The sequence below is a fragment of the Plectrocnemia conspersa genome, unplaced genomic scaffold, assembly GCF_051122295.1.
Source record: "Plectrocnemia conspersa isolate PC_06_02 unplaced genomic scaffold, ASM5112229v1 ptg000012l, whole genome shotgun sequence".
In the NCBI taxonomy this organism is placed as follows: Eukaryota; Metazoa; Arthropoda; class Insecta; order Trichoptera; family Polycentropodidae; genus Plectrocnemia; species Plectrocnemia conspersa.
Window position 1 is genome coordinate 16,202,254 of NW_028277176.1, and position 27,596 is coordinate 16,229,849.

At 30.7% G+C, this 27,596-nt stretch overlaps 1 protein-coding gene across 9 annotated transcripts in view; it reads left to right on the forward strand.

The window, feature by feature from the left end:
• The window catches only part of vg (transcription factor vestigial), a 128,165-nt gene that overhangs the window by 57,762 nt on the left and 42,807 nt on the right, over nt 1-27,596 (forward strand). For all 9 annotated transcript variants that reach the window (XM_088200490.1, XM_088200493.1, XM_088200498.1 and 6 more), the window contains 3 exons: nt 31-232; nt 1,633-1,827; nt 26,108-26,315. In XM_088200490.1, coding sequence (XP_088056616.1) covers nt 31-232; nt 1,633-1,827; nt 26,108-26,315 — 605 coding nt within the window. The remainder of the gene's footprint in view (nt 1-30; nt 233-1,632; nt 1,828-26,107; nt 26,316-27,596) is intronic.

Genomic DNA, 27,596 nt, shown 5'->3' on the forward strand with positions numbered 1-27,596 from the left:
TAATGAACCCACTTTTTCTTTTTGTTGCAGTTTAACGTTCAATCAACACAGCCGCTGTCGCAGGAGGTGTACGGAAGCAGCAGCGCCGGCGCGGGGACTGGGGGCGGAGGCTCTGGGGGCTCAGTGAGCTCTGGGGGCGGCGTCTCTCCCGCCGCCAGCCCCCCACGACCCCATCTCCGGCTCAGAACCAAAGAGGAAGACCTCTCCCTGCACGGACGGACAAGTGCGGAGGGTAAATTAATTGATACCGATATATCAGCATAAAAGCTCGTTCCAGCTTTTTTGCATTTTTTTTTTAGAAAATGCTTAAAAAACTTTCAAGCTCAAATTTACCAATGCAAAAGTTACGCAAGTATCAATGGTTTTAATATAGATATTTTTCAATGTTTACAGTTTCATTTTTTTAAATATAAAAACTTTATAAAGTGCTATCTATATTTTTGTCAGTGTAAATGTGTTGTATTTTTGCATAAGTTGAAAAACATCTATGTACGAAATTCTCCTTCTTAAGCCTTAATACATAAAATCGATAGGTAACAACTAATTATCTAACTTTAATATTAATACTAATACATTAAATTACACATACCTACACTCTTACAATTAAATTATTCTATATGTTATAATTATTGAATAAAAAAGCTAATTACATTTTTAAGTTAAATATATATATATACAGTTATATATCATTTATATTTTTACCACAGGAGCATTAGTAATTTTATTGAAAATTTGTCTCCTTGTTTAACTTTAATTTTTTTATATCAAAGTAAATATATTGCAATAAGCTTTTTTGTGTTTATTTAATAAAAAAACCTAAAAAATATTACGAAAAGGTTCAGTTTGTGTGTACAAAATAGATATCAAAACTTTTTTTGGTACAACAAGAAAAGATTAATTAATACATTAGCTGAGCTTTAGACTACTTTATAGTATGATGTAAAACAGGTGTTTTTTATTATTATTATTATGATTTATAGTAGCTAAATGATTTCTTACTTGAATAATGTTTTTTTACAATGACTTGAAATTTTACGCTTATTTCAAAGCTTTCATTATTTAATTAGAGCAGTATTGTATGTATTTTTTTAAATTATTTTATTTATTTAAATTAGATGATAGATACTTTGTGCCAAAATTCATGCTATGTAATATAATTTTTCAGATTTGTGTCATTAGTATTCCGCAAAGCTAATAAGAATGCATATAATAAAAAAATGTATAAGCCAGCAAAAAAAAATAATGACAGATATAGTTTCATAAAACACTAAGATAAAGAAAACGAGAATAGTGTACCAAAATTTTCTCTTCATTTACTATAAAACATACTATAATTACAATCTAGCGCCCAAAATTTTGCTTTCAATGAATAAAATATGTGCTACGTAACATAGTTTATAACTAAACGAAATGTAAAAAAATAATTATAAAGATTTTAAGATATTTTGTTAAAGAAAGGGACTGAAACATGATGAATTTCACTGAAAAATAAAATTTAATATTTTAATCCGAAGAATATAGAGCTATTTTTTTTACGTATACTGAATTCTATTATGTTATTTTTTTTTGGCAAAATATGTAAACTCGTTGCAAAAAATGTTTATGTTTAGATTAATTTATTATTTTCAATAGTTGGAGGCGCAGAAGAAGACGACGACGATGGGAGCTGCGGGGGCGGAGGGTCTGGTGGCGGAGGCTCTCGCGCCCAATACGTTTCCGCCAACTGTGTTGTGTTCACTCACTACTCTGGCGACGTCGCCACAGTCGTGGACGAACATTTCACTAGAGCTTTAGGCTGTGACAAATCAGGCTCCAGTTCAACTAAAGGTAATTGCACAAATTTAATGAAAAATCTCCAGAAAACATCTCTTTCCCTCTCGAGAGTCTTGAAACTTTTTTCGCTAAACTTTCGCCGATTAAATTCGGATTATAATTAATAAGGCGGTTAACTCCCCGAAAAGTTCTCGACCGGCAGACGGAGGCGATATCCTCTCCTGTTAACCGGTTCAAAACTAATTTCATTATGCGTGTGGCACTCGGGAATTTAATTATGTCTTGGGTTATATTCGCCGAGAACCCTTCCTGAAACAGTTACTTATACTCGAAAGTCCCTACTGATAGCTACCCCCCCCCCCCAACACTGAATTAACGAAGTTCTCTTATGCTTACCGGTCTTATTAAATTAGCTTAAGATGCTTTTTAATTGGTCGGGTTAATTAATACAGCCTATCTATATCACGTATTTAATTTAATATAAAAATATATTCATCTAGGTTCGCACTCATATTCCCGTCGCATATGAGCAATTTTATGTGGTTAATTAACCATATAATTGATAAATAGAGTATCGACTAATGGAATGTATTCATATTCCATTGCCAAGCTCATTTGAGCGTTTAAATATTCAATTTTAATATCACGGTTAAGTTTACAAATCATTCAACGTCACTTTTAAAATAAACGAATTTATTTTGACTGGCATATTTATTGGGCGTTTCGGCGATTGTTTACATCAGTTAAAATTAATTTGTTAATAAATATTTTGATATGTTTTTACGTATGTCATTCAATACTTAATTTCACTTCCGACGATTTGTATGTGCGCTTTCTATATACACATTTTTAGTAAGGTTATTCACATGAAATTTAAGTCAAATAAATAATTTTAAATAGTATACTTCATACATTAATAGACGGCGATGATAAGCATAATGGTTCACAAGAATTTAATAATTTTAAAACAACGAATCTCCCAAGAATATTGATATTATAAATGGAGGTCACACTCCAAATCTGAACTTCATAAGACTACGCCATATGATAGAGTTATATATTATCTTTTTGTTTTCCAATGATAAACATAATTTAATCCTGTAAAGTTGCAGTACTAGATGTTTTCTTTTGTTCCAAGTATAATTTTATCAGGTCAGTCTTCTATCAAGATGAATTCTAATATAATTGGAGAAGCTTTCTTGTGGTATTCATCTCCCATTAAGGAATATCTCTGTTCAGCGTAAATGTAAAATGGGTTGATTTAGATTCATTGGATCTAATTCGACATTTAATGGCCAAGCTAGGACTTTTGAGAGATGATCTTGCAGTTTCTTCGATGCTATTTTTGGATCGGTATCAGACGAAATTATTGTATTATTCTTGGTAAACGTATCAATTCTTGTTGGTTTCGTCTGAGAAAGATCTAGCGTGTATAACAAAACAGCATCGGTCAAAGAACGCTGCTCTGAAGCACACCCGATGATATTTGGTATAGTTTTGTATTTACTTATACGATCTTAATTTCGATGAATTACGAATATGTTGCGTTTAAGCAGAATTTTAATTATACTATACTTTGTCAAAAGCTTGGATTATATAAAATAATACGGCTGAGGAGTATTTTTTCATTGATATATTTTGCCAACCTGTTTATTTGATTATATAGTAAGAGATTACGTTTTGATTCTATATTAATATATTTTTATATAATATTTTTGACATACTAACTGGTTAGATACTTATCGGTCTGTAGAAGGCAATATCTTCTGGTAATTTTCCTGGTTTCAGTGAAATTATGATTTTTAACAACCTTCTATTGAGTTGAATAATCAAATCACTTTCACCGGCAAATATTTTATGGCTTTGCCGCTTAATAGGTTATATCCCGGTGACTTCTTGGCAAATATATATTTTTCTTTTATGTATTTAACCTCTTTTATAGAGAATTTAAAATATCGCAAATTTCATTGTCACTATTGTGATCATTTTTTCAAGTGTCATCTATCTTGGAAAATGATTTAAATAATGTATTTAGTAAGTGATCACTGAAAGATTCAGATTTATCGTTGTCGTCTCTGAACCATTTTTAATATTAATTCTGAACGGGGAAGAGCATTGTTGAGGATTTCTTATTCTAAGGCTTTTAATATATTCTTGGATTGCCTCGTTCTTTTTTTTTGGTGATTAGCTTTATCAGTTATTTTGGTGATTTATTTAATTTGGATTTGTCGTGAGATTATTGCGTTTATTGCTATTTTTAAACCTTCGCTTTTGAAAGATTTTGTTTTATTACGCTGCATCTTATATATTTTTATTTAGATAATAAATAGATTACAACTTATTTTTATGTTTAATGATTTTTTGAAATCATCCCAGTCGGTTTTTCTGTTGTATGGAGTTGTGTTTTTGTATTTTTCTATTGTGATAATTATGAAAATCAGAGCATGATCTAGTTATTGTGTATTTATTTATTTTTATTAAATCTTTCGTTGTAATCTCACAGGCGTAAGCCCAATGTGTTACAACGGACAAATATGTACCAACTGAGTAAGTCAATCAGATATATAATTAATACCTACAAGTAAGGATTACCCAACAGACAAAGTCTGGGAATCGGTGACATCTAGATTAATAAATATAAATTATTATGAGTAATATAATCTATAACCGACAGATGTCACTGTAGCTAGGGCCAATTTTTATTATTAATATATAAAAATTTTAGTTCCGCTGCCGGGGCTCGCACCCGCAACCTCAGAGTTACTAGTCTGAGACGTTACGGACTATGCTATTCCGTCATTATATATATATTTAATATGCAGAAGCGTATGGGATCAGATTTTTTTCTTCAATCTGTTGGCCAGATTTAAAAATAATATTCAAATTTATTTATTTCACAATTCAATTCAAAGCAGATTTTTTTCAATATACAAATATCCAAGTAGTTTCAGCAAAATACTTTTAGTTGCTTTGCAATTTTATTTACTTCTTTGTTAAAACTGAGTAAATCTTGTCAAAAAATTACAATATAAAAAGCATTGTACACTTGTCGTTTTTTTATATTTTTGATCTACTGTATATTGTTTTAAATAACGAAAACATTATATGCGACAAACCTTATATGTATTTTATGTCGCAGAAAATCAATATTAAGAAATATACCTGCCTCGACAAATATGTCTAATATGAGGAGCTTTTAAAATTATACGATAATTCTGATTAATTCAAGACAATTTATAGCTCTTTTAAGATATAATACATTTTTTCATATACAGATATTTAAAAAATCATATTCTGTGCTATATTATATAATATAATACATAAATAGTATCGTACTAATGATAATACATAAAATTAGTATTCAAAATATTATATTTGTTTATATGTAAACATCTATTTACATGAAAATAGTTATTAAATAATTTTAGCTAAGTTTAAAACCATTTATTAAATATGTATTTCTTTATTTGTGTCTAACTTCACGCATTATGTTCAGATGACTGTGTTTAAATATTTAATTAAATAAAGCAACTTTAGAAAAATACTTTTCATACACTAATTAAAATGTACATAAAATGTTCACGTACTAATAGTCGCGTTAAGCGAATTTTCTATTTATTCGCTCGCGCGAAGGATATTAATTTCGTAAGACGCATTAATTTCTTCAGAGTTATGAAAGCGACCGGCGTAATGGCTATCAAGTCACATTAATTCAAGATGAATGTCTACCTGTTGTTTTGGTTCAGGAATAAATGTTCCGAAAAGATTTACTACCAGCGTTTCCATCAGGAGACGTCGTCAATATAGTGAATTTGATTAGGATATTTTCCATTTGATCCTAGTGTTTTTTTCATTGGTTAAAAGCGGAATACGTAAAAAAATACAATAAGGATTTTTCGTGCGATTTATAAAATCTTCACAGTGACACATATTAATGGATGTGTGGGTTTAATTAAAACGAGCGAAATAAATGTTAGGTCCGAGCGAATTCTTTGAATAATCGCGTGTCACCGAGATTGACGTGAATTATTTCAAGATATGCAAGCGCAAATGCACTCTCCATTCCGCCACGGTCACGGTCGATATAACGCGCGATCATATTTGCAAAATGTTAATGGTCGCTGGTTTAACACCATTGGTTTTTTGGAATCCGATCGGCGGCATACCGATGACATGTTCTCGCAATGTTATGCATATTAGTATGAAGCATACGCTTTACGACCGGAACGCTTCAACATCCAATTCATTAAACAATAATTGTGTTAACTACTTACGACTCTGCCGTCTACATTAAAAATCCGCGAATTTTTCGCGAGCTTTAACGCTAAGCTTTAATGATGAGATGTTCATAATATTCTCAGAATGTAAACAATTTAAATTCATGCGCAGATTTCGGCGCACGTTATTTTTTTGTAATATCCATCAGCATTAATGACTATAAATAATTTGCTTTCGATATCAAGTATTAATCTCTTATGTCAATTCATATAGCCATTGTGTTTATTTATTGTCATGACGAATGCAAGATGATAAAGAAATTGAAAGCTCTTGAAAAATATACATATAAATATACAAAAAAATCATACCAATCAGTTCATTGTAATACTCACTAAACAAAAAAAATATGAGAAGATTGAAACAAGCCAAGTAAATAGACCTTGCTATACCTGATATTTAGCGACATATAGCTGACAATTAAAAAGCTGTAATGACGTCTCTGATTCTAAACCTGAAATTCTCGGGATATCCCTTAAACAACATCTAAAGAAAAGCAGTCTCAATTCTATTCCGAAAATATTTTTAAAATATGTCATTTCAGTGAAATCATATTAGAATACATTTTCTCCATTAGATAAACATATATTTTTACCAGTAAAAATATAATTTATCTAGCAGGTGCTTATAAAATTATCTGCTATTTACTTTTCCATATCCAGAAATATATACATTTACATACTTATCATTGTTTATTTACATGCGATGTGTAAATGTTACAGCGAATGTGTATTTTTCGGTGAAGTTATGTTTTCACTTGTGAACTCTAAATATATTTCTAATAGGCGCTACTGAAATTACATGGTGCTTTAAAATGTCTATGAAACTTAATTTGCCAGTTATAAAACGTATATTTGCTGTCCAAACCCAAATCTAACCTACACGAATTAACCAAACCCAACTCTACCTAATGAGAATTTTAGACCAAATTACAGGGTTAGAGCTTACATTAGGTCAAGACCAAATATAAATAAATCCAACTAAACTTTTAGGGGAAAATAAGCGGAAGCAATTATGACCTATCTGGGTGGCCAACAATTTTTTTTTATTAAAATTATAAGTGCTCTTAATCAAATATTTAGTATTATAAGTGTTAAAAAATACATTACAGTAAATATTGATATCACTATGGACTTCTGATACGAGAGCATTGGTCAAAGTGTATTCAAACCGAATTTGCTCAATAAGAGAGCGCAAAAAACACTTCTCAGAAGTCAAAAATTCACGTCAAAAGCAATAAAATCGTATCGGCGCAGTCGCAGTGGGAACGCTCGGTAACGAGCGTTCCCACTTTGGTGATGCCGGCACGATGTTATTGCGTTTGACGTGAATTTTTGACTTCTGAGAAGGGATATTTATTTTTTGCGCTCTCCTATTGGGCAAATTCGGCTTAGATATTCTTCATAATTGTCGCATGTATGTCGTTAAGGACCCAGATTGAATCCCTGTGATACTCTAAATAAAATAAATACTTACCGGAGAGATGATTGAAATAGATGATAAATATATATACCAACATTGATTTTAGTATTAAGGGATTTTGTCACTGCCTACGAAAGGCACAAGTGACCATAGAACGACGCGGACGAAACCCGTATTGTAGGTCTATGCTAGTCCAAAGCATTTTAGAGTTAAACAATTCATCATAAACAAGTCATCATATCTGTCGATTTTTATTATGACCGGAAATTCATTATATTATTTTTACTTATAAACATTGATCAATTCAATTTATTTCATTTTAATTCATCGAGTGCACGTTTGTTATGTTATGTACGCTATTTTTGACCACTGCTGGGAGTGAGTCGTTGCTCGTGCATCTTAATTCACTAATAAAACCACCAATTTGGCACCTCGTGCTAATGTGCCTAAGGAATTCGCATAATGAGCATCTCGACCGGGAAGCTGCATTACCATTATATTGTTTTTCATTCACATTTTATTGAAAACGGAAATATACATAATATATGTATACAAGATCTCAAGCCAATCGATATGAAATTACCAATTAAAAATCAATATTCTAATTATATCTTGACAACGTGTAGGCTCGGAAGAGTTGTCACTTTAATTTTAAACCCCAAGAGCAAGCAGCGCAATTGTGCTGGGATTACGAAGGATTGATAACTGAGAGGAATGCACGTCCGAAGCCATTTCAGCTTGACAGGAACAATCCTTAGGGCATTTAATTCAGCCGATGTGACTGAATCGAACGGAAATAGTCATATGCGTGTGCAGAGACACAAAGCAAAGCTAAGTGTAAACGATCAAGTGTAATAAAACTTCATGGTGATTATCTAACTGTTTGCGCTTTCTTCTGAAAATATATTTTGCAATAGAAATATTTTCTCATCGTTTAAATTGATTAATAGTTTAAAATATATTTATGAATATAGTTAAAAAAAATATAGCTTTAAAGGCATAATAAAACAAGGATATATTTCAGGATCTACAAATATTTATTTTGTATTTGAGATAACTATGATTTAAAAGTCTGAAAAATATTATTGCGAATTTTTTTATATTAGGGTTAGTAGATTTATTTACAATTTTCATGTTAATTTCTTAATTAAATAAATATAGATATTAATTATGCAATGTCTTTGAGACAATTATAATTATGAAATGGTAAACAATGAACCATATATCGTGAAGCATGAACATCTGTTGTAAGATAAAATTATTTTAATTCCTGTTTTTTTATAATCAATAAGAGACAGATCTATGATTTTAATTTATATTTGCATAAAAAAATAGTAATAAAATTCAACTTTGAATATAGAAAATGGCGTGATAATAGAAGCGGTCCTAATTCTATGAGTAACATATAAGTTAATGCTTCTCATTCTTGTTGTTGAATTTTTTACAGAAATTTCTCAATATAAATAATACTCACATAAAATACATATCACTCATATTTAATTGCGTTCGTATGAAATGCACGCATGACTATGATAGTTTTTATCAAGACAAAAATTAGTACGACCGCGATATTTTTATCGCGCTCATTAACTATTTCACATGTGCTTCTTCTACGTATGCACAGTAAATAACGCTAGTGTATGGATATAACAATTACCGGCATCCAATTAATAAAAGCAAACGTAAGCAATTAATTCGTACAGGTTCCGTACATATATTATCGTGATGAATATATAAAATATACCTATTCATTCACACACAATCTCGCCCGACGTCACAATTACTATCTCTGTGTTTGCGATTTTAATTATTATTATTCATTAACGAACACATTTTTACACCTTGACATGTTCACGATGTTTGGCTCATTTAACACGAATGTTAACTAAGGTAACCCTCCTGTCGCAACCCGATACGGACGACATATAGCTGAAATAAATCATACGAGGAGGCGTGATGTCTACTGGATGACACGCACTCTTGGGCAAAACGAAATTAGACTTTAGAGTGTGTGTGACAAGTCAATTTCGAGAACAGTTATTACTTCCAAAATTAGCTCAAACCGCTAGCCTTTATTGTGTTCGTTCGTACGTATGAGAGGTGCGTCAAAAAAGTTTTCAGACTGATCTGACAGGGTTTTTTGCCGACTGAATTTTTTTACCGAATTCAGTTATGTCTTAAAAGTATAGAAAAAAATAATTTCATTGTTAATGCTTAAAATATTTTATTTTCAATAGTAAATCAAGTAAAATATAGCAATGAAATTCTACAGAAAATATAATAAATAAAGAAAAAAACATCCATTTTTCATGCGAGTTTGTTAAAAAAATGTTGAAAATCATTTTTTTTGGATAGCAACGTTTATATTTTTGTTGTATTTTTAAAAATAGATGTATCTTTTAAAAAGCTTTATATTTATTAAGTAATATTAAAAAATGCTATTTTTGCTTATACGGGAAATTAATATCTATATTACTTTCGTTAGAATATATTAAATAAATGATTTATAAAAAATATTTTTCATAGTTACTCTTAAAAGTCTCACATTTTATTAACACCATAGTCTCTTCTTAAAATTTAAAATTATATTATTATAATTATGAAAAAATGTATTATAAGATTTTTAATTAACTAGATACTGTGACATCTAACTTTAATAATATGCGACCCGGTTTTGATTCAATATCAGCTCTTATCAATTACTTTAACTTTTGTTTACTCCCTTTTCTTTTATTCTACAATATATACATATATAATATAACCATTTTCATTTCATATTATTTATTTCTTAATTCCTGAAACTTTTATACCATACCTCCTATTAATTGATACATCACCTAACAGCTTCTACTCCTATTCTCGTGTTTGTTTGTATATATAGATTTTTAGTGCGATAATTCGGTGGTGTAATTTTCGTTACACGAAACGAAGATTCGCTTGGCTTTATGCCAGCTGCTGACAAATCCGCGTTATGCTAACACTTTCCGAAACAATGGATACAAGAGTAGGCCATTAATATGAGGGTTTTCATCTTTTGTCGTTTATCGCCGCTGACACAGGGGATTTATTTACGGATTTAATCTATTGTGTTTTAGCGTTTTGTCGTTTTTATTTTTGTGTAGGGGGAGCGCTTTGATCTATTGCGCCTTTTTGTGCGATGGTTAATGCGCGGTTTTCTAAAGTGATCTCTGATTGATTTAGCGTTAATTTAAAGTACAACGAAAATAGCGGTTAAGTGAGTCTCTTCTTGTTGTTTGTGGTTAATGGCGATTTTTATTGCAGTTTAAAACTTACGATAATTATCGTTCTATTCTAGGAGACTGGTATTTACAAAGATATTTTTTTAACAATGAATTACCTTTAAATGTGAAACTCTCCGCAATAAATTGTATAACAAATCAATGTTTTTAGTGGAAAAATTGAAATTTTCTAATTATTTGAGAATAAAAAAATATAATTATTTATGATTTTATACTTTATTGTAAAATTTATGATCTGTGTTAGCAACATATGCAAATAATTTATGTGTTAGCAAATAATTCTGTTTTAAAAAAACCTTATGCTTTTTTTAAGTTTTGAAAAGACGCATTATTTCTAATGTAATGTAATGATCGTTGCTATTCTACTGAATTATGTTTGTTAATTACTTATGCTATAATTTCAGTTAAAGAACGACTTCTTAGGGTTTGATGGATTTTTTTTATTAACATGAATTTCTAAACCTTATTTGTTATTTGTAAAATCAGTATTTAAAAGAATTTAATTTTGCATATTGTTAACGATTGAAATTCAAAAATAATAAAGTACATATGGTATTCGAAACCTAGGTCTTTCAGGTATTATTCACCTACTTATACCACTAGTGTGTTTCTAAATTAAATGATTATTAAATACGTGAAGTAATTGTAATGATAAAAACTTGACTAAATTATCTGCTGATTTATAATTTTTATATTAAAAATACTCTTCTTTTCTAATGTTATTTACTATATGTTTTTTATGATTGTATAGGTTATTTAATGATCAATTTAACAATGACAATCGTATGGTTTTATTATTTATCGATATGTATCATGTTTAGAAAATCTTAAATTTATTACGATTCTTACACGCAACGAAAGCCATTGTTTCAGTTATATTTAATTTGTGAAAATGTACGAGAAAACTGTTGTGTTTCTTGTAACGTTGTGATATATTGTTAATGGCCGTATTTTTTTTATTAAATGTCATTACATTATATCATATTGAGAAAGTATCAATTAATATATTGTTCTACTTTCCATCGTGACAACGAAATGTTTCTCAAGAATTTTTCTATATTTTCATTGCTCTTCCGACAAGATTTATTTTCGTCGCCAACGCCTAATCCAATTCGACGCCCGAAAGATGTATTGTTTAATACTGAGATATATTTTCGGTGATTTTACATTAAGGCTTAGTTTTATTAAAAGCAGCAGTCGCTCGAACTTTTGTCGGCCGGCCGAGCTTTTCATGGCGGCGAGTTGTCGTCTTACAAAAAGCTCCACGTTGATAAATGTATAATAGAGCATCGCAACGCTGCGATTTGAAATGTTTATACGTGCGTATAAAAACCAGGCATATTTACGATTATTACCCGGCTTCGGTTTCTTGAAAATCCGCGGCTTGGCCCCTTTGTTGGTTACTCGGTTGTTTAATTAAGCGCCAGTTAGCACGCACTTACTCATGCCGCTAAAACGCCACTAATTTATGAATACATGTGTTTTCCAACTCATTTTCTTTTAATTAACGATGTGAAAGAGTGATGAAAAAAAATCGGCGGATGGATATATCGCCGGGGGCCGTTTGTCGCTCTTTGATCTATCGTCGTACGTGCTAAGTGAAGAATGGCTTTGGAGTTTTCATCGCGTCGATGTATTTCTGTGTTGATTGTTACCGAAACGGTTCTCAAACTAAATTAAACATAATGTTCAATCATCCATGATTGATTCAAGTATTGTAAACAATACAAAAAATAACGTAAAAAGTTTAAACTTAAGTCTTATAAAATTTAACCGAGTCGATTGTGAAGTCACATGAGATTAATAAATAATATATAGATGTTCTATTAGTTAGTTTTTTTTATTGAATTAAAAAAATCATTTTAAAGATACATATTACTTTAAATATTCTAAAATAAATAATACTCAAGTCGCGTAAAACAGCATTATTTTATTGAGTTTGATTGTTTCATTAGCACCACTGGTTGTTATCTTAATTTAAATTCAAAGCAAATTTTAGTTTCGCTTACTTCTTAAATTATGAACATATCATACGTTAAAAAAATATTATAGTTTTAAAATTATTATTAAAATTTAATATCATATATTATATATATTTAATATTATATTAAAAATTTTGTGTAATAATTCAGTAAAATTTTGTATGTTTAAAAGCTATACTTTTTGTTAATTTAATAACGGATACGTAATAAAAATATTTCCTAATTTAATTTATATTTTCTAAATTAATATAAATCATATTCCATAAGTGAATATGAATTTTCACGTATTAAAATGGGTAATGTCGAATTGATTTCAAAATAATAATAACATTATAAATACTTTCAAGTAAAATGAGTATGCTTCTAATATGCTTACTGAAACTAATTCCTGGAAATATAGGAGAAAGTCAATTGACATAGAATGCACTTGCTATAATCAACACTCAAGTCAACAATGCATAACCGAGTTTATGGTTGTTTTCTCATAGATTATCGTTATACAAACTTTAGAATGCATTAGCAGAGCCATAGCTAAATAAAATTAAGACAAATCAAGTCTTGAATTGAAGCTGACAAAAATTACAAATTTATAAAAATATATGAAATAATTTATGTAAAATATGATTCATAAGCATTAATCAATCAGAATTTTTGCCATTATTGTATCCAATTTATTAACAATATGACAACTAAGAACTGTATTGGATAATGTTTGATTTATCTATGGCTCTTTAGAATATATAAAAGTCTGTTATATACAGCATGGTACGATTTTAAATATTAAATTTAAAATTTTAAGCCTTAAAGAAATGACGTTTTTATCAATAAACTCAGATAGCATTTTTCTCAGAAATGATTCATTAAAAGAAACAAGTGGTAGGTGGAAGGAGCCTAGTCCGGTAAATATGGGGCTGCAATAAAACTTCCCAACTAAGGTTGCAGATTTTATCCCGAGTCAATTGTGGAGAATATTTTTTTGCTTATTCATGAGAAATTGTATTTTTTCACTCAATGCATACTCAATCGAATTGAAAGTTTACTATATACTTCTAACATTACTGTTTTGTCTTTTTTAACACGTTAAAATTAATCATTTCTTTTGAATCAAACCATACTCAAAGAAAAGTATTTAGTGTGATATTTAGGGATTTCTGATTTAGGGGTTGAAATTACCGTTTCTTCGTGAGACTTTTGACGACTGGATAAAAAATAATACATTTAATTTCATGTGCTCATTCTAGAATCTAGAAAAAATAGTCTCGAATCTATCTCACATATTGCTCCTTAGTTTGTCTGCATTTCGATTTTACATTATGTTTTAAAAATATGATAGCTATTCTTACCAATATAACTATGCACTTCTAATATAAGAGGGCTGATCCAAATATTTTTAAATCGAATTTTGGTCAATAGGAGAGCGCAAAAAAACAATTATCACTTCTCAGAAGGCAAAAATTCACGTCAAAAGCAATAAAATCGTGTCGGCGCCGTCGCAGTGGGAACGCTCGGTAACGAGCGTTCCCACTGCGACGGCGACGGCACGATTTTATTGCTTTTGACGTGAATTTTTGACTTCTGAGAAGGGATAATTGTTTTTTTGCGTTCTCCTATTGGACAAAATTCGGTTTAGATTTACTTTATTCGAGTCTTAATATAAACGCTTGATAATCGAGCGTTTTCACCGCGATGGCAATATTTTATTGCTTTAGCCCTGGACTAGAAATTCACTATATGGCAACACTGAGCAGCATAAAAAACACAACTAATTATCAGGTTATTATGAGTAGATATTTTTAATAATTTTAATGCCTAATTAAATTATTTAGCATAAAATATGATTACAGAAAGTATGTCGTAATGGTGGCTATTTTTTATATTTATTTATACCATAGAAAGGGTTAACTCGTACCTATAACTATTTATTCAAGAATTTATATTATGATGTTAAAAAATATATAAATGCCATTTTTGTCATTAAGTTCGGAATCATTGTTTTCTCAGGGCCCTAGTTCGCTCCTGTTATGATTTTAAAGAAATCGCTGTAATTGTTATTTTTTGCAAAAGAGTACATGTGTCGATTCTGGTTGCTCTGTAGTGATCAGACAATTCATTGTGAATCTAAAAACCGTTCTTTCAGGTCTTGTCAATATTATTTAAAAATCTTTGCGTGGGAAGACTACCTTGTTTGATAATTTTTCAATGGTTATCGATGGATATGCTTCAGTTTCATCTTGTTTTACTATTTTATTCCTCAAATTGTATGGTCCACTTCAAGGCTCATCCGTAAAATAAAAATAAAAATAGATTTATTTTTTTAAATCATCCCTTTGATGGCATTGTCTGACATCCAATATGTCGCTATAAATTGCACAAAGCTGTTGCATTTCTTTTCATATGGAATTCATACAAAATGCAGATCCGTAATTTTTTTTAAAAGGAAAAAATTCTCTCATTATTGTTATTAACAAATCTTAACTAAAGCCGCAATACAAAAACTTGAAAGTACGTGTTTACTACTTAAGTCCGAAGTGAAGTATTTAAAAAAATTTATGTTGATAAATCATACACTTTATATATATTATATTTCTATGTTATCAACATATTCATAATCTTAATTTGTATATTATATATAGAAAATATACATTAAAGTTGCATAATTTTTTTATATATAAAAATATATTTTAATGTAATTGAAACAAAACACATAATTCACGTTGTATACACAACTTAAATATGCAATAAATATTGTACTACACAGCTATAACGACAAATTTAATAGGTCATAAAAGTACATTCAATATGAACAAAGCGTGTACAATATAATATATTTTATAAGCTATTATATGAGTGTATAAATTTATTTATGTGCGCATATAACAATGAAATAACGCGTTCACGGACTCCTTACAGTCAAGAGGTAGTCCTAGCCGAGGATTAGTCGCGACTATAATTTTGTCTACCGTGACTAGTGTCGTACTCAACGTGTCTCATTAAAAATGTTTTATGAGTCGCCGCCGTAAATATATACGTTTCACAGGGAATCACTAAACATTATGATGTGCTCCGGTCGCGGCTTAACCTGCTGTAACTTTCAACACTGAATTATGTTCATCGGATCTCCTGCGCTATTATACATATATTTGTATTACACGTGTACATAACACGTTATGCGAGTTTAAATTTAAACTGAGTTCATCCCTCGCGTTTAATTTGTTCTTTGTATTCGTTACTTTGTCGGAATTAAATAGCCAAGAAAAGCGAATGAAAATATTATTACGTTTCTGATTTCGTTTTAGCCTTTGCGGAAGAACGCAAGAGGATTTAATTAAATTAATTGTATGTTTTGGCATTCTTCTAAAAAAAAATCGGCGAGTTTCAAGCTTTCTGCGTTTTAATAAACGTCTGACGTGCAACAGTTATATTTATTGTGCATAGTTTATATTTCCTTTATTGTTTCTATTTTGGTAATTCTAATAGCTCTCTTAAATATTTTTTTCTTCATTTTACTTTGTAGTTACGATTTATTTTGTATAAAAGTTTATTCCAAAATTAAGAATTTAGGAAAATATATACTTCCAAATTAACTACAAGTTTGTGAGTATACAAATGTTTTCTGGTATAATATAAATTAAGGAAAAATAATACACTTCCAAGGCCTCTTTTTTTTCAGTTATCTGCTTGATTCGGATAGTCAACGACTTGAAGTAGAGTCTTCAATTACATTTATTTTAGTGTAATTGAGTTTTTATGGTTTTCGCCAAAACTCATATCGGACTTTTTTTAAATTCAATTTATTTTTATATTAAAATAACAATTTATAATTAAATTCGTTAATTGTTTAAGAAACCGATGAAATAATTCGACAAGCATTTAAAAGAGCTTAAAAGCTCCCTCTGCATTATCACATTCATTCAGTTAAAAAGTTTTGTTTTCTGGCGGCGCCGAGAGCTACCTAAAGGCTTGTTAGGGCTTAACCCCGGCATTGTATGCACGAGACCGGTGAACTCGGCAAAAGAGAGATGTTATGGGAGAACAACCGAATAAATTCTACACGATACCGACTTATGGGTGTATACATAGTACTCCCTCGAAAGAGAGAAGGCATCGGCACATTGCGAGATTGACTTTCGACCCGGAACGAGGGAAGTTGAAAAACGACGAAAAAGACGAAACAATTACGCAAACTAATTTACGTTCCGAACAGGCCTGGTATTATTCGCATGTTTGATATATTGCGTAATTCAGTCGTCACATTCGCATCGCGATCTCGCTCGTGGCGCGATTCGGAAACGCGCTTGGAATGTGAAAATATCGTGTACTCGTGTATTATGTATGATATCGCGTCGCGCGAGAATTTCAATTAATCATATATTATTATTATAATAATTTATATTTTATACGTGTAATATGCGCAACGTTTGATATTCTCATAGTATATTTGCGATACTTGCTTATTATCTAAACTAAATGATAATAATACAATAATTTCTTGTCGAAATGATGTACAGCAAAGTTTAAAGCATGAGGTCAGAAAACGCATGAATCTCCCTCGTTCGGATGATCTATGCAGAATTTCAGATTCGGTCGTAGGAATTCGAATAAATAGCGCGAAAATCAAAGACTGCGTCTCAGAAAATTTGTTATGAAATCGCAAACGTCCGCGTGAGTTATAAAGCCGTCAAAGAAAACTTCACGCGATGTGAAAAGCACGCCCGTTTGAAATATCTCCCAAGGGTACCCTTGGGATCGGACACGTCGACAGGACTAATTTGTACGATGCACAATTAATACTGCGATCCGTCCAAGGACACAAAATTCTAGACTGCTTCCATTATTATAACTTTGAACTTGTATTTAGATTTTATGTAATTATTGTATTATTTTTTTATAATAAACGTTACACATCGCACAGTTAAAAAAACAAGTTTTTTAGTATGATAATTTTTCGGTGTATCTTCTCAAACCCTTCTTTGTCCTAAACACCAATCTTGATATTTGGCACGATCGAAAACTAACTCATCACCAATCTTATCTGATTCACCCGCAACCGAGAAGGTAGCCGCGTTACCCACATAAATCTGAGCCTCGTATCAAATAGAAACGACCGACCGTTTCTCAGAGACCCGCCGAGGGAAATGCCTTCGGGTTTTTCTTTTTGCCCGAATAACATGGTTTCGGTTTGTTTTTATCGAGTAAAACGATCAACCTTTACTTTTAGGAAGACGCGCGCTACCAGCGATAACTTACCGGTCGGTAGAAACCGGTCCGATGCCTTTTTATGCCCTGCTTGCCCTGCCCTAGTGTGAAAGTGGACGAAGCCGCTATCATATTTTTATACGAGGAGAGACCTCCGATGAGCTCTCCAAATTGGCCCTTTTATGATGGCCGCTGATCCTGTGAAAAAATCAGAAGTCGCGATGACAATAACAAAAAAAAAAACAAAACGAGGACTGAGCAGGAGGAAAAGGATTGTTTCATTAGCGTGGGAACTGGCGAGAAACTTTTTGGTATGTCAAGGCTTAACCGATATATGTTGCCATCTGATTACAAAATTAAAATTAGTTTAAATTTCGTTTACACGTGTATTATACGTACATAGTATATGCTGTAGGTATGACTTAATTCATAATTGAAACGTATTTGAAGCAATTCAACGCAGCAGAAGTAATGATCTGTACTGCCAGATACATCAATCAATTAAAATCATAATATAGTATAAGCTGATTAAAACATTTAAGAAACCACTCTTAAATGATTGATGAACTTTATGAACAATGTTAAGAAATCGCCAGAGCTGTTTTTTATAAAATATAATTTTTCTTCAAAAGAAACACTACTTAACTGTAACGCCAATAGATGATATAGATTAGCTTTTTTTAGAATTTTTTAATATTTTTTAATATTTATATGAACGACATACATTTTCTGTCCAAATTCAATGAGGAGAAAATGCCCCCCCCCGCACCTTCCATATGACGTCCCTGCTTTTTTCCTTTAATGCTGATTACACTTTCCCAACAATTGTTGTTTTTTTTGCAAATCCATTACTAGATCTAATAATAAAATATTATTTTTGGCAACTTGTTTGATATTGAGGCAAAGTAATTGTAAATTAATTGTACGAAAAAATAATGACCTCAATAGATATGGGTGGGAATTAATCATAAAATATGCATATTCGTTTGATGTCAGATTTCTAATCGAATATTAACTGACCTCAAAATGTGAAATATTAAAAAGCACTCTTTTCAATGATTTATTTTGGCAAAAAAATACATTTAAAACAACGTCATTCACGGCAAATCGACCGGAATCGAAATAGAAACCGGCAATAAAACACCCGCCGATATCCATCCGAATTTTTCGTCATATAAATTAGTTTTATGAGTGGGTCGCCGGGCCGCATAATGGGCGTTATTAAACAATTTAATATCGTTCATTTGACGGCATTCGTCGCCGTAAATTAGAACGAATACCGATTTTAATTTCTGGGCGGGTCGGTTACGTGTATTTCGGATTCGGGAAAGCGTAGGTAATGACGAAAAACGATCTCTGTCCGGAGATAAATCTCCGGGGAGATTTTATTTTGTCGGTGAGCAGCGCCGGCTGTCGGATAAACGCTACATAAATTCTCACTTAAACATTTTCTTTGTGCCGAGAGCGCTACCGGCGAATATCGCATAATTAATTGCACGGCGGCTTTTATACCCACGTATTTATAGAGTAAACACCATAAAGACAATCTTAATCGATGTATTATATTATTTAATTAATTTAAACTGAGATAAAAATGTATTAATAACATTATTGTTTAAGCTACATTTTTACTTTTACTCATGAGGAAATTCAGTTTAAAAAAATATAATAAATGTTATACAAATTAAAAATCACTTGAATCAGATTTTTATTATAAATATGAGATAAATCGATTTATATATTTACAAGAATATACGCGAATTATAGCTGTCTTGGCATATTAGCAATAAGCTATATATTACGTGGATTATGTAATACATTCTTAATTTAATAATGACGGTAATTTAAAACAATATTTAAGTTCATCATTATACTTTAAAATATTTTAGCGACCTATGGGTAGATATTTTTATAATCTTATAACGTAGTTTAAGTGATTTTTTGTGATGATGCGTTTTAAAGATGCGAATAAAGCACATAATTATATGAAACAATATTTTTTTTGTTCAATGTATTGGAAATCGCAAGCCTTATGGCTTGCGACACGTCACAGGCCATCCTCATCACGTGTATGTCCGGCAGTTACTGATACTGAGAGAGTACGCAATCTGCGTCACGTCGCTTGACACTCCATCTGGCGGATATTAACTATGACTATCTCCTGTTCGCCCTTCTGCCGTTACATAAATAAATATAAATTTTGATAAAATAATTTTATTTCGCTATTTTACCGACTTGATTCTTGCTGAAAAAAATTATTATATTTTTTGGTAAACCATGCGACCACTGCTTTAGAGCACAGACATTAGCTTTAAATTAATTAAATATGTGTTATGTATCAAAACCAATCATTCAAATGTAATTAAAAATGTGTTAAAATATATAAAAAAAATTAAATTAAAAAAATCAATATTTAAAAAATTAGCTCTTTTAAAAAAATGCAGCTAAATTAATTTGTGATTTGCATAAAATCTTTTAGCAAAATTACAGCGCAAAAATGACGCTCTCTCTGAATAACGCGTTACGGATAATCCCGCCTTATTAAATCGGTTCACACGCCACCTTTCTAAAACAAAATAAAAACGTCGCCTCGTTAAGGTGTACCCGCAAAGTGTCCCGACATATTTGTGCCTTGTAATCAAGTGATTTAGTTATCTGATGAGCATGTAAATATGTTTATTCCGTTTCCAAATCCTTTCTCACAGCGGGCCAGGAATCTGTGCTGGTCTCGGAGACCCGGTGACACTCAGGAATCCAAGAGACCATCTCAAAAGGAACCCGGCGAAGGGACAATAAAAATAGGCAGCGACAATAAAACAAGGCCCGCGGGCCATAAGTCACGACCTGTCCCGCGGGACACGGGAACCCGGCCCAACGCCGTCATCGATTCCACTGTAATGACCTTAAAACTGTATTGTAACCATGTTATCGTGTTACATTAAATTAATATAAAAAATACATTAATTAACCCAATTACGGTTAGTGCTGAATTCTAATGTAAATTGAACTAATTCCATTAAACCAGATAAGGGTTGAAATGATCGTTTCGTATATTATATTTAATTAATTTATTCATAACGTGCTCGTGATGGTTTTGAGGCGAAATCGTTAAAAGTAACGATCTCGTTACGATGAAAATAATGCATTTTCGCGCTATCGCGAGTTGTATTTCATACTGAACGTATGCAAAAAATTCTCGCATTGATGCCTATCTAGATGGACGTAATTAATTTATATGATTAAGGCATAATGGTGTTGTATTATGGCTTAATATTTTCATAAATGATTGGTGCTATAATACTTAACAGGGTCATTATCGAGATATGTGAACGCATATTTATTTAAAATCTTGGAATATGGATTGAAAGTTTGACTATTAATTTATGGTAATTGCAGTGTGAGGTAAATTAAAATTTAGCGACTAATTATAACGATGTTTGAAATATGATTAACAGACTTAACTAAAATCATTCTGAACAACCAAAAATTTTCTTTTCGAAATTGAAACAATTTAAATTGCTTAGAACTACTATTTTAATGCATTTTTTACTAAAAATATATGTGGCAGTGAAATAAATATAAACAAAGAATATTGGTCTTATAACTATATCAGAAGCCTTAGAAATGGCCTTATATATGTAAAATGTAGTTTTAACTGTTAATTTTACTACTGTTCTAGCATTAGTGACAACTACTGTTAAAAAGCCATTAACAAGCTAAATATTACGTTAGAATTCTATTATTAAAGAAATGATTCTTTCACAAATATTTTTTATATATAATGTTTAATGTATTCAATTTTTATTTATAAGTAAAAATTAGAGAATATTTTAACTGAACAATCATTGAACTTAATTTTTTTCCAGCCATTTAAGCATATATTAGTTTATTAGCCAACTATTGTATTTTAAATTTTAATTTTTCGTAAATATTGTGTTTCTTTAATTTTAAATTAATCACACAAAAAAATATTTACCTATATTTACAGCAAAAGCTTAGAATATTTACAATATATAAAACTAAAAAATAAAATATGAGTAATTTGTTAAAGAATAAGTTTTACTACATATTTTATCTATATCTATCTGCTTTTGAGTAATGCATATCTTATATTACAAATTATCCATGATAAAATATTGTTGGAAAATCTTTTATCATCTTTTCATAAAGTTTCATTCATTATAATAAAATCAATAAATTAATATAAAAACATTACCAGATACGTGTTACGATCCGACAACGTTGATGGTATCGATATTCTAATGTATACGAGTTTTTATGAATCGAGTTGTGTTTGTCGGCTTTTTTTTTGACCGGTCACTGGATGAGTCAGTGTTTTGTCTTCTTTTTGATCTTCTCGATCTTGTCCAGCCGGAAGGTCCGTCAGTGGCTGTTTTCCGAAAACGAGTCCGATGCAAATTGTGGACCGTGTGAATCCGCCACAAGGACCATTTATCAATCGGCGATTTATCGTTGTGGTGTTTCGCACACCATCTCCTTAAATACCTGGAACGTATTTTATCTATTTTTGCTTTTATTAAATTCCTTATCTAACATGAGTGAAAAACTTTTGATTTGGTATGTGATAAATTAATTAATATTAATTTATGTTGTTAAACGTTTCCATAATTAAATATACGTTTTCGTGTACCATAATTAAAGAGGTTTTTAACGTGCTCGTAGGTACTTGACATGCGACAGGAAATATAAACCATTTTTTATAGATATGTTAACTTGTTCGGTAATTATTAAAACACCTTACGCATATATTATCGACGTTTTATGACGCTCGACATGTTTGGTAAGGTTTGTACTACAAACTACATGTCTTTATTTGGTTGTTTTTGTAAATAGTATTATACTATTATATATATTATCATGTAACTTGAATATTTTTATTTTTCATATTACACTATTCTTTTTATTTAAAATATTTATTTATTAATAGATGTTTGTATTAAATATTTTTTAAGAAAATTGATACAAATCTCCGGTCAAGCAAGTAGAGAAGATAGCAGGGATATTTACTCGGTTAATTTTAAGGTCTCATTTGCAGACACGTTGCTTATAATCTGTGTCTAAAATATTCGTCTTCGTTATTAGTGAGCATTTCACTCAAAAATAAATTGTTTAAAGTTAGATTCGGTTACGACTATAAAACACTATTCGCGTATTGGTTAATAAAAAAAAAGACGCAGAATTTCAATAACGATAGAATAAAACAACTTGTTTTAGACTCACAAAACATATATTTTTTATTTAAAGTTTATTACAAAATTAAGTTTACAAATAAGTATATAATTTTAATACAAGTACAAATTACTGGTATAGAAACATTAGTTTTAACAGATATAATAAAAATGATCATAGGTTAAGGATTATACTACGGAGATAGATCTATTTTAAATAGGCATTCTGGTTTTTCGAGAAATGGAAAGTTTCATTATCACTTCTTGATTCTTGAAAAATTTTGATAAATAAAAAAACATATGTAATTGTTATTGATGAGCAAAGAACTTTGGAGTATTAAAAAACGAGGTTTAAGTTCGCTGACAGGCAAATTTTATGGCGCAATTCTGTAAAAAGCCCCCTATATATTTTTGCAATCTGCCAATTCCTATGCAGAGCGGTTTCTTCTTATCTGATTATTTTTGATTACCAAAGCAAAGATATGGCCGATTAGATCAGACAGGAAAATGTTAAGCAGTTTTTTTCTATTCAAATACTTTCGATCTCCTTGCATATTTTTAAACATCTGGCACAAACCCGCCCTTTCTTATGCAGCAGTATAAAAAATAACGGTTGTAAAAAATGTAATACTATTCGTACAAATTTAATTTGGAACAAAAAAAGATTATGTAGATTCTCAAAAAATTAACAAATTTTCTCAAGATATAAGTAAAAATAAATACTTACTACAAAAAAAATTTACCATAAAATAAAATAAATTATTTTCTGGAATATATCTACTAGTTATTCCTAGTAAATGTATTTTATTTTTATTAATTTTTATAGTTTCCCCCCGGATGTTTTAGATGATACATATTGATATTTTGTTTTTTGTTAATTCTGATAACATACCAATATTAAAGTAAATATTATATTAAATAAAAATGCTATTTAAATTATGTTTTAATTGGTGATTCATTTTACTTTAGTTATCAATAATCAGTTAATTTAAAAGTAATTTTACTAAATATATTATTATTATTAATTATTTTCCACTTATAAAAAAGACAATGCAGCTTTAAGTAAGACAAGATAATAAATTTCGTACGCTGGTCTGATTATTTAATTTGTTTTATAAGAAAAGATTATTTTCGTTGACATTGACCCAGAAAATTTTGCTATTGAATTAGTAGTTACAAATTTTTTTTATAATAGTTATATATTCCCCCTTTATAAAGTTGTATATATTAAAAGCGTTGCGTGTTTTTAAATTTTAAGATAAAGTACATCCAGTTTTTAATAGTGATATTAAAATACATTTATTTTAGTACAAATAATGTGAATTTCAATAATCGATAAGTACATAAAAATATAAATATATGTTATAAGTTGCTATTAAAATTTGTTATGTTCATGAAATACGCTCTAGTTCTCCCTACATAAAATTAAAGTATGTATGTTTTCTGTGTTTTACCACTTTTTATCTACAAAAAATTTGCATAACCAAATAATTACGATTTATCAGAATTGTGAAAATGTGCACTTAGAGTATTACATTGCAAGCAATGACTATATTACATAATTTAATTTTAAAATATGAATTAAATTATCTTGCAAATTTTGATTAACAAGATCAAAGATAAATCAACGATACCCAATAATGCGGCAGATGCACAAAACCTAAACGTTTCCCAATCATACCGATGACCGTCGGTCATCCAATCATTTCGGATGATTTGTAAGATGACACAATGACGAAACGTGTACCAAATTAATTGTCCGCCATTAACCCATTGCGGGCGGCTGGCTAACACGCGGCGTCTCGGAATTTCCACCTGCCCTGCGGGCACACAATCTTTTATTTTATTGGTGGGTCCGACATTCGTGAAATTCGTTTTTCCTCTAATTTAGATATCGTCAGGAATCCGTGTGGAATTCGGGAATTGACTGAATAATTTCCACCCGCCGAGATAAGGTCCCGCGCGGTGCGTTTCGCCGACAGGTGTGACCCGTCGGAGAATTTAGTGGCACACGTTACCTTCACGTGGACGGTAGCCGGTGTCCTTACCTTAATTTATTGCGTTTTTATTGCCTGATGCATCAGATAACGACAGTGACGTCTGCGGTGCTGACAATACGTCATAGGCTCTGGAGGAAAAAAATTCTTCCGTTACCTCCGTGCGGCGACAATTAAAAGTCGACTGGGGTTTGTCGTCCATTTGTTTTTTTTTTGTTCTATATGTTATAATACATCCTTTATCTTAATAGGATAGAGACGCAATAGATATGCCGCAAAAGAAAACTATGCGGGGGGTCTTTTAAGTGTGTTGGAAGCTTAGCATTTTCATCGACACTAATGAGGATTTATATGACAAAAAATGTGTGTATATTTAATAAAATTACAACGCGGCAATAATATTATATAATTCAGCTTTTACAAAATTATATAAATAAAAATTATTATATACAATACGACTAAATAATTAATAAACTTATTCTTCGATTTATGTGGTTAAGAAAAATATTTTTTTTAAATATTCCAAATCAAATATAATGGTTTCACACATATAGCGCGGTGATGTGCAAACGCATGGATTCATGTCATACTCCTACTTCTTATACTACACCTGGAACCTCTCACATTGCTCGTGCAGTTTGCTTTTTGGAGTATAAGCGTTACTGAAGATTTTTATCGTTTACTTTATTAGTGATATTTACGCGATATTTTTTGGAACGATTTACGCGATATTTTTTGGAACGTATCTACCGTGTAGATCGAGAGATAAGTGTATACAAAAAAGAAAAATAAGTACATGTATATATGCAGTAATATTTAACAAAAATAATATTAAATATATATATTTTGCTATAAAAGTAACTAATAATAAGCAATTAAAGAATGATTCTATATTAAGAAGTGACATAAAAGCAATTTTAAAAATTCGTATATTTTTTACTACGCTGTTCAGTATTATTTGCCTTGCTCTAATTAGTATTTATATAATGGACTAATTTAATTTTAATTTTCAGAAGCATCGCCGATGTCTTCAAGAAATTTCCCGGCGTCGTTTTGGAACAGCCAGTACCAACCAGCATCAGGAACGACAGTTCCAGACCTCTACGGAGAATCACATGGGCATGCGCATCCATATCATGCGCATGCGGCACATGCTGCGCATGCGCACGACCCTTGGGCATCTCACTATCAACAGTATACTGCCGCTGCACACCATCACAGGTAAATAATTAGGGGTCCAAGAATATTATTCGCCAACAGCTCTTCTCATTAAAAAATCTTTGCTGCTTATATTAAAAAAATATATATTCGATTAAATTCACAAGAGTTTAAAGAATAAGGTTTTAATTATACGGTAAGTTGCGCTCCGTAAACCGCACAAAACTTATTGTGAACAAAATAAGCATCGAAGTGATTTTTGTTGTCAACAAGATGACAACAAAACGTTCACTTATTGCTGATTCAATCTAAGGTTGGGTTTAAACTTCCACTTAGTTAAATATGCACGAAAAGAACTAAGTCTCGTTATAAAATGCAACGTTCAATAAATGCACTTTATCTACTTCGAGTGCTCTGTGATTCTTTCAAAGACAATAATTGAGAATTGTTTTGCCCCTAGCCCTTCTGTAGAATTATTTCACCTAGCTTATCAAGTTTGAATCACTGCTGTGTTTGTCAAAGCATCGCCTGTCTTATGACTGAGGATCGCTTTTATTGATGACACAATTTCTCTCTAACCTCTGTTCTCAGATTATCCATAGAAAATCTTCATCCACACCGCTAGTGATTTCGTGTCTCCATCTCATCAGTGATCTTTTTATTTTTATTTTATTGTTTTATCAAAACTATTCTTCTAAAAAATAATTTAAAAATCTGTCACTTACGAGAAGTTAATAGTTTATAATAAAGTTTGTCATTCTTACATCAACATGCATCATCATCATCATCATCATCATCATGCATTAACTCATTAACACTCTTTAGCTTTTAAGTTCATGTTTTAGCTCCATAAAGAAGGAGAATTCTCTCAATACTGCTAGTCTTTTAACTTCGGCTTAATCATTGAAATTTAAAGAAGATACTTGCAGTATCTGCTTAAAATGATTGCCACGGTAGGAAAAACTACTTTTAAGGCTCATAGTTAACTTATTTCTTTATTTAAGACATTGAATCTAAATCATTTGTTTTCATAGGCGTTAAGGCGGTTACCAAAAATATAAGTCCATCTGAATTTTTGCACCTATTGGGTTTTTGAAAATAAAACAATGAACTATACAACTTTGGAGTAATTGACTGACCAAATACATTATAGTTATTGGTTATGCTTAAACATCAATTAAGGAGTGTTGTTTTTTAGGTTTCGTTTGATTTCAATGCAATCACTTGTAAGGCTCGTATGTTTATATTACGCCCCTTCAGGGGCTCCAGACTTTCAGACCTTCTGCTCTTCTTATTATTTATGAATGAAATAAATACAGCAGTTAAAATTTAAAATTGTTTAGA